Below are 9,611 nucleotides of genomic sequence, written 5' to 3' on the forward strand. Positions count from 1 at the left end.
GTGGCTCCCCTCACCCAAGAGGCATCCATTTGCTTCCTCTAGGACAGTGGGTCTCAACCTTCTGGCCCTTTAAATACAGTTCCTCATGTTGTGACCCAACCATAAAATTATTTTCATTGCTACTTCATAACTCTAATTTTGCTACTGTTATGAATTGTAATGTAAATATCTGATATGCAGGATGTATTTTCATTGTTACAAATTGAACATAATTAAAGTATAGTGATAAATCACAAAAATACGTAATTATATATTTGTTTTCCGATGGTCTTATGGGTCGCGACCCACAGGTTGAGAACCACTGGTCTACAAGAAGAGGCTGGTCTCTGGAGGCTTTGAGTATTTGCCTGATCTCATTAGTCAGAAACAGCGTATGACTCTGTCCTGTGGAGATTGAAAGGTGTAGCAGATCTACCTAACACATAGCCACAAACCCAAACAGGCAGCCAAAATGAGCAAAAAAAACCCCACAATTAAAGAACAAAAGAATTCTTCAGAAGAATAGATAAATGAAATGGAGATAAGTAACTTACCTGATACAGAGTTTAGAATGATGTTAAAGATGCTCAACAGCATGAGAAAAAATATAGTAACTATGAATACGGTCGGAAATATAGGCTGATGTAGCACTAATAAAGAACACACTGGAAGGAATGCACCAGCAGGTTAAGAAAAGCTGAGGATTGGGTCAGTGTATTAGAAGAAAGTGGAAAAAAATCACTCAATGAGAAAACCAAAATTTTTTTTTTTTAAAAGGAGGTCTCCTTAATGTACAAAAATTCCTTACCAGGATGCTGTCCTCTAATTGCCCACAACAGGGCACTATGGAACCTAATCCCTAACTAGGGTGCTGTTCTAAGAATGCCCACAAGATAGCGCTATAGAGTCTAATCGTTAACCAAGTTGCTGTTCTTAGAATGCCCATAAGAGTGCAGAGACTAATCCCCTCTAGAGTGCTGCTGTCAGAATGCGCTCAAGAGGGCGCTATTAGGCCCCAAACCTTAAAAGGATTCTTCTCTAGAATGCCCAGAAGAGGGCGCTAATGACCCTAACCTCTTACTAGAGTGATGTTCTCAGAATGCCCTCAAGAGGACGCTATTGAGCCTAATTTCCTACTAGGGTGCTGTTCTCTAAATGAATTCTACCTCGTTTTCTTTGGTTCCTAGATCCTGTCATGTAAAATGAAAACTAGGGTGCTCGGCCTCACAGCCTGGGATGGGAGCTAAGGTTTTCGCTCTATCCAGGGTTTCTGCCTTACCTCTTGAGGCCAGAATTTCAGGGCGTGGTGGAGGGGGTCAGTTCCATCTTGCACCCAGTGTTCTCGTCAGGATCTCTGCACCTACTAAGAGGAATAAAACTCTTTCCTCTAAATCCCAGATTTCTTTTGAACCTGCTTTCACCTTTAAACTTTCAGACTCCTAACATTCCATACCCACAGGAGGTTGCCTTGCGCCAGAAGCAGGTAATGAGCACATCCTCCCTGCTGGAGAGGGCTCTCTGCCACCCCGGCATAGCCCTACCTTTCTCTTTCTCTAGTTCGGACATAGCATCAGCGAAATAAGTGAATAAATGAATGAACGCAGACCATTTTTTACTGGGACTGGTGGCAAGATTAAGAGAAAACTGAGACACACGTTTGCTCACAGAATTGAAGCTCACTTTCCCAATTTTTTAGCAACACAATAAAGAGAACAATTCAATTTAAAAAAAAAAAAGTGGATGAGTTCAAAGCAGCTCCAGTGAGAGTTGTAGCTTACTCTTTGGGCGAGTCGGGCTCTTGGAGACAGCTGTCGCTCTGTAATCACAGACCTGCCTCTCTGCCCTTTCAAGGCCCCATGGCTCACACCCAGAGGTCTCCTCGCATCTTTTCCCAGTCCTCGAGCTTTCAGAGATTCTCAGTATAGTAGGACTCTGTTCCAGGAGCAAACACAGGGCCCACCTGATCCACGTGGGCTGTAAAAATGAACAATATGACCCAGGAAGACACGAGGCTCTGCAGTCCCCACATCCGCAGCAGCTGAGACAGGCTTGTACCTTGTCTGGAGCCGATGCTCACCTCATACTCCACGGAACTGTGTGACCCGAACGAGGCAGAAGATGAACAACGGAGTGACACCGAGGATGGCCACCATCAGGTAGGCCTCCGGGAGCTCAGGGTCCTGTAAACACTCCCTCAGGGAGTCGAAGGTGGGGATGGGGTTGGCCTGAGGCCTGGTGGTGGGGCCATGGCCTGGGGGTCCTCAGTCTGGCTTCCGGGCTCCCAAAGCTTTGTGGGTTCAGGAGAAGAGAGACTGGAGCCGCAGGCCCTTCAGGGTAGTCTGCTGACCACTCTAGTGCCAACTGAAGCCCAGGTGGGTGCCCTGGGGTTTTTTCCAGGACAAAGGGAGGGAGCAGGAGCCAGGGGAGGCCAAGTATTGGGAGGTGGCTCTGCAAGGGCTGATCTAGGGGCCTGTGCGGGGGAGCCTCCAAGCCTCCTGGTCCAGGGAAAAAGCCTTGCCAGACCCCTGCACAAAAGAGCGGGGGTTGGCCCTGTACCCCAAGGTGGGAGGAGGGAAATAGGCCTGGGATTTGTTCCCAGAGTAGGGCCAGGCTGTACTCGTCAGATAGTTGAGGCCGCAGGGAAGGATGTAGTTGCTCTCTAGCACCAACCCCTGACTGCGGCTCCCCTGCTTCTCCCTGGAGTCCCCGAAGCCAAGGGCAATCACATGGAGCCTAGGGGCATTTTTATCCATTTCCAAAGCTGGGTGCGGTCTCCTCTGGTGGCAGCTCATTAACCCCTTCCCCAACAATTTTTTTGTTAAAAACGTTTCTTTTTCAGACTAATTTTTTTATTTTAGTTCTATATAGTATTTTTGATGCTGGTTATGAAAACAGTTTGTAACTCGTCTTCCTATAAACCATATTTTTTTACCATATTTTCTTAGTATACTCGTCAACGACTGAAAAAGAACATTTTGTGAAAACGAGTATACACGTTTCTGCCGGGGAAGGGGTTAAGAATGGGGTGGCTCAGGCCTTCGCCCCGATAGAGGGGATACCACGGAAGCACCAGACTTAACCGGGTTAGGACTGGGTGATCTGGAACAGATCGCTTCCTCTCTTTGAACCCAAGTGTTTTCATCTGTGAAATGTGGGTGATAATACTTTTTAACAACCACAGACCACTTTTACCCTGAGACCGAGCACAGGGCAGAGCTTAATGGGTGTTTCTTTGCTTCTTTTCTCTTTCTGCCCGGATGTCTCTTGCCAGGCCTCCTGGCATCTGGTCCGAGGATGGCTGAGCAGCAGGGCGGGGAGCCTGAGTGCCCTGTCTGCTGTAACCCCTTCAACAACATGTTCCACACCCCCAAAGTGCTGGACTGCAGCCACTCCTTCTGCATGGAATGCCTGGCCCGCCTCATCCTGGTGACTCCAGCCCAGCGCCAGTTGCTGTGCCCACTCAGTCCACTGTGCTGGCCTCCGGGCAGCCTGTCACTGACTTGTCCACAGACACTGCCATGCTCACCCTGCTCCGCCTGGAGCCCCACCACGTCATCCTGGAAGGCCATCAGCTCTGTCTCAAGGACCAGCCCAAGAGCTGCTACTTCCTGCACCAGCTCCAGGTCTACACGCTGGACGTAGGCCCGGAAGAGATAAGTAACTTACCTGATACAGAGTTTAGAATGATGTTAAAGATGTTAAAGGGGAGGCCAAGTATTGGGAGGATGGATTTGGCCCCTTGAGTGTGGCTGCTTCCTGCACATGCCGTGTGGTTTAGAAACATGATCCTACAATTGGACATCTCCTTCTCCAGATGGGCTGTTAATGAAGCGTCTCATCTTTCAACCCCCTAGACCCGTGGTCGGCAAACTCAGTCAACAGAGCCAAATATCAACAGGACAACGATTGAAATTTCTTTTGAGAGCCAAACTTTTTAAACTTAAACTATATAGGTAGGTACATTGTTATTAACTTAATTAGGGTATTCCTAAGGCTTAGGAAGAGCCACACTTGAGTGTGGCCACAAAGTTTCAATCACACTGTTTGTGCGCACCCGCATGTGGTATTTTGTGGAAGAGTCACACTCAAGGGGCCGCAGTTTGCCGACCACTGCTAGACTTTTAACCACGTCAAGGTGGCAGTAATTGACCCTCAGGAGGTCCGTGGTGTGAGTTGGTTCAGGCACAACCAGGGGAGTCCTCGCTCTTATTCTGAAGCCTTTCTCCACATGAGCTCTGCCAGGAAGAGTGGCAGAGTGTTGCCTGAAGGCTGTTTGTACAAGGGAGGTCCAGGGCGTTTCTCAAAGATCCAAATGGCCATCTCCAAATGCCAGGAGAGAAAGCTCCTGGGCCAGGGTCCATCTGTGCTCTTGTAATGCTCAGTGGGCAACACTGGCAAAGGGCCCTTTCCTGGGGCTCCTAGAGGGTTAAAGCCAGGAAGCCAGAGAGCCCCCTCCTCTCTGGGTCTGCAAGGTCTCATTTCTGTTCCTCCTGGGGCCTCGGGGTCTCTCACTCTTCTCTTCTCTATGGCCACTCTCTCCCTTCCGTGCTTCTCTCTGTATCTGTATAGTTCCCTTCTCGTGTGGGAGTTTGTTATTTAACTTTTATTGTAATACATGTCCAGTATAGAAAAATTCAGAGATTCAGATGTATATAATTGCTGACACACACTTCTAAGGGCTCTACTTGAATTTCATAACTTATCCCTGATGACAACTCAACTGTATGGGTAGACACAATCATCATCATCATCATCTCCATTTTATTTTGTTTTTTAATCCTCACCCAAGGATATCTTTCCATTGATTTTTAGAGAGAGTGGAAGAGAGAGGGAAAGACAGAGAGAAATATCAATGTGAGAGAAGCACATAGATTGGTTGCCTCTTGCACGAGCCCTGACCAGCGCCCGGCTGGGGAGGAGTCTGCCACAGAGGTAAGTGCCCTGGACCGGAATCAAACTCAGGACCCTTCAGCCTGCAGGCCGATGCTCTATCCATTGAGCCAAACTGGCTAGGACTCCATCTCCATTTTACAGATAAGGACACTAAGACACAGAAAGATTAAGTCACTTGCCCAAGATCACAGCGCTAGGAAGTGGCAGCCTGGGATTTGAATCAGGCAGCCTGGTGCCAGAGAAAACCCTACATTGAGAGAGAACCACTGACACATTTGGGAAACAGCTGTTCAGTCTTTTACTTATAAGTGTAGTATTTTAAGTATATTTTTTTCATAAATTATTAAACACTAGAGGCCAATGCACAAGATTCATGCATGGGTGGTGTCCCTAGGCCTGGCCACTGATCAGGGCCGATCTGTGGGAGGGACTGGCGGGGTGATCAGGGGCCCCTGCTGACACCTGCCTTGGCCAGCCTGGGGGCTGGGGGCAGCTCCTGCATTGAGCGTCTGCCCCCTGGTGCTCAGTGTGCATCATAGCAACCAGTTGTTCCACCGGTGGTTCTGCTGTTTGGTCGATATGCATATTAGACTTTTATTATATAGGATATGTCATACTCTGTGCTTTTTTGTGGCCTTTTTTCACTTACCTTTCTATATCATAAAATAGTCTTCTACTACCTTTTCTTCAAAATGAAAGTTTTCTATGCTGTATACCTGAATATAATATTGAATGTCAACTATAACTGACATTTCTAAAATGCTTTTTAAATGAAAGTCTTGCCTTTTTATTGTAAAAGCGATAAAGGAAACAAATGTATGCATTTGCTTGTAAAACATCTTGGAAAGGATACACTAGGTGCTGGTAACACTGGTTACCGCTGGAGGGAGCCAGATGAAAGGCAGACATGGATAAGAGGGAGACTTGATGGTAATAACCTTTTGTACTTTTGATTGTGACTATGTGAATGCATTATCTATTTCAAAAATATGTAAGTTTTAAAAAATGAAACATTAATCTTCATTGCAAAAAAATACAGAAATGAATAGAAAAATTGATCTTTAAAGTTAATACCAGAGATAACACTGTTAACATTGTTGCTCTATTTCTTCCAGATCTTTACCTATGAATGTATAGATATATGCACAAATATATTTTTACCAAAATGGGACGATGCTGCATGGTGCTGTTTTGTTACCTGTGTTTTTCACTTAGGGTGAATTAAGGACAACATTCTGTGCAGCCTCATGCTGCAGGGTTACCAGTCATGTGAAGTTGGCCAGTTTGCAAAAGGCTATTTCTGGATGGACTGAGCGTGTCCAGCATGTGGGACATGCAGTGCTAGCTGACACCAATCTCCAACCACCCCAAATCTGGGCTTTTAATTGAATGTAATTTTTAACTTTTATTATTTTTTTTAATCCTCACGGGAGGATATGTTTTTATTGATTTTAGAGAGAGAGGGAGAGAAACATCAGTATGAGAAAGAAACATTGTGTGGTTGCCTCCAGTACATGCCCCAACTGGGGATCGAACCCACAATCTAGGAATGTGCCCTCACCAGGAATTGAACCGGCAACTTTTTGGTATATGGGGATGATGCTCCAACCAACTGAGCCACTCGACCAGGGCAAATCAGGGCTTTTTAATTTATTGCATAAAGACCTTGACCAAGCAGGATGCTGCATTCCAGACCCTGGGGAGAGAACATCTGGGAATGGATTAAACTTTCCTCCTGTCCGTGATGTTTAACCTATGTCACTTATTCCATAGCTACCAATACTTCCCCCTCCCCTCAGCTTTCACATTCACCACCTCCAAGACAATGCCATTGGAAGTACAGGGTTTGGTGGGAAGAACCAGTCTGCATGTCCAAAGACCTGGGCTCCCATCTGAGCTCTGCCACATGCTGTGTGATCCTTGGCAAATCACTTCCCTCTCTGTAAAAGTGATATTCCCCAGGCTGCCTATTTCACAGTGTTATTTTATTGGAAGTCTTCAGATGAAATTATGATTGTGAAAGTAGTATTAAAATATAGTACACTGTGCACATATAAGTTTGTATTGTTAAATTCTGCCCATTTAACCTGAAGTGTCAGAAGGAAAGGTAGACATCAAAACCAGTGGGTCCAGCTTCTTTCTAACATTGGCTCCTAAAGCTAACACTTCCCTAGTCATCTTCAACTTCTATGCACTCATCTTTTTTTTTTAAATATATTTTTATTGATTTCAGAGAGGAAGGGAGAGGGAGAGAGAGACAGAAGCATCAATGATGAGAGAGAATCATTGATTGGCTGCCTCCCGCACACCCCATGCTAGGGATCAAGCCTGCACCCAGGCACATGGCCTGACCGGGAATCAAACTGGTGACCTGGTTCCTGGGTCAACGCTCAACCGCTGAGCCACACCCGGCGGGGCAATGCGCTCATCTTTAAAACTGAGGGTCGCAACGTTTAAGAGCACAGTGTTGGCAAGGAACAACTGAAACTCTGCTAGCTCTCCTGCACAGTGGGTGGAATATGAACTAGAACAACCCTTTTGGAAAAGAGGTGGTATCTACTAAAGCTAATAAAGCAAGTTACACGATAGCCCAGAAAGGCCTCCGCTAATTAAATAATGAACACAAATGCATGCATGTCCACCAAATGACATGTTATTAGACTGTTCATAGCAGCGCTGTTTGTAAGAGCCCCAAACCAGAAGGAGGCCCATCAGCAGTGAAATGGATAAATTACAATATTGCCCCACATTAGAATACTATACAGCAATGGGAAGGAATAATATTCCCCTACACGCAAAGGTATGCATCAGTCTCACAAACACGGAGCAAAAGCCTGACCAACAAAGATCATATGCCTGTTTCACTTGAATCTATTGCCGTTTAACAAACATAGTGTCTCAAAACAATGTTTTACTATTTTTCATGATTGTGTGGAATAGCTGTGGTTTTTCTGATGTCATCTGAACGTGGCTGCAGATTTGGTGGGGTTGGAAGGTCCGAGGCGCCTCATTCAGGTATCTGGTGGTGCTTGGTTCTTCTCCACGTGGCCTCGGCCACCCTCCTGACAGACCTCAGAGCAGCATTCCGAGAGGGTGGAAGTGAAGCTGTGAGGCCTCTGAAGCCACAGCCGCACAAGCTGCACAGCGTTCGTTTTCCTGTCAGTCAAACCAAGTGGAGAGACCAGTGCAGGTTCCAGGGGTGGGGAAATAGGTCCTACCCACCAAGGAGAGCAACTCACGGTGAAAGGTTCAGACACACAGGGAGGAAAGCTGTGGCCACACTTACCATCTACTACAAAACAGTCTGATGCCATTTCTATAAAGTAGAACTGGTTTGTTGTTACAAATCCCTTATCAGATGTGCCCGGAGGGTGGTATGAGGGAGGCCATCGAGGTTCCTGGATATATTATGCTTGTTCATCTAGGTACTGGTTACTAGCGTGTTAGGTTTATAAAAACTTAAGATGTCTGAAATGGTTTATGATTGTATACTTGAATTAAAAGTTAAACAATATATATGTAACGGCTTAAAAAGAATAAAGTTCATTTCTCTTCCAAGTCACAGTCCGGCTGGTCAGGTTGTTGGAGCAGCTCAGCTCCTTGAGGTGACTGGGGGGGCCCAGGTTCCTTATTTTTTGCTGGTTCGTCATCTTGTCCTCGCCCGAATAGTTGAGCTGTTACTGGCAGTCTGCTTCTAGCTAGTGGACAAATGTGTTTCTTTCAAGCTATAAGGTGGAGATTACACACATCACTTCCACTCACCACCTACTGACAAGAACTTATTCTCACGGCCACACCTAGCTAGGAATGTAGTCTGAGCCAGACAGCCTGTACCCAGAAGTGCCAATTTCAGGAAACAACTAGTAGTCTGTTTATTTTTTATGATGGAGCTGTTCTTTAATAATTATGTTTCAAAGGTTACTCAGAAATAGCTAAGCTTCCTTTTTCTCAGTGTTAAAAGGTTAAAAACACCAAGTGCCCTGAGTTTTATTCTTGTATTTCCTGTGTCAAAATGAAGGCCAATAATAATCACCACTCTGTTCCTTCAATATATAAATATACTTAAATTATAAATATGTAAGCAAAGACACAGATGTATTTAAATACTGACTATAGAACTGGTCAGATTCCAAGAGCTTATATACTTTCCCAGTGGAAAAAGGTCAATTGTCTTTGGAAAATTCCTTACTATGATTTCAGAGGGGAGCCTCTGAAATGAAGAGTCCAATGAATGAATGAATACATTTCAGCAGCCTGTATAATAGGTCCTGAGAGAACCTGTTTAGCGCATATAACACTGAATTTTTTTATAAAAACATTTACATTTATTAATCTATTTTCTACTTAAAATGCACAGATAAGGAATTTACACATCAAGCACATGCGTAGAGTTTAGGGAAATGATTTTATCGGTAACAGAGCCCTGCTAGTCCGTCAGAGGCCTGCTATTTCCTCACAGGTATGTTCCCTCTCATAGCAGCCCTGGGACCCCCTCCCAATCCACTTCCTTGGGTTTTCTGATTTACTGCTTGTCTTCCTTCTAGAAGAAAGGGTCAGCTGTAGCACTGACAGGTGCTCTAGAACTTTCCCTGAGACATCTGTCTATTGTTCCTAGGCATCTGGCCAGGAAGATCTCTTTGGAGCCAAAAAGTTAATAACTGGTCTAGGAAATACACAATGTCATGGTCTGTGCATTTCTAAAGCAAACTTTATGACATCATACAAAGGCAAAGGGAAAG

The 9,611-nt window shown here is 45.3% G+C and overlaps 1 protein-coding gene across 1 annotated transcript; it reads left to right on the plus strand.

The window, feature by feature from the left end:
• The first annotated feature begins 3,170 nt into the window (after positions 1-3,170).
• On the plus strand, positions 3,171-3,722 carry RNF183 (ring finger protein 183). The gene is given in 2 exon segments (XM_015568753.1): positions 3,171-3,436; positions 3,439-3,722. Coding segments are annotated over 2 exon segments (447 nt in total). The 5' UTR covers positions 3,171-3,273.
• Positions 3,723-9,611: the final 5,889 nt, after the last annotated feature.

The sequence above is a fragment of the Myotis davidii genome, unplaced genomic scaffold, assembly GCF_000327345.1.
Source record: "Myotis davidii unplaced genomic scaffold, ASM32734v1 scaffold64, whole genome shotgun sequence".
Classification (NCBI taxonomy): Eukaryota; Metazoa; Chordata; class Mammalia; order Chiroptera; family Vespertilionidae; genus Myotis; species Myotis davidii.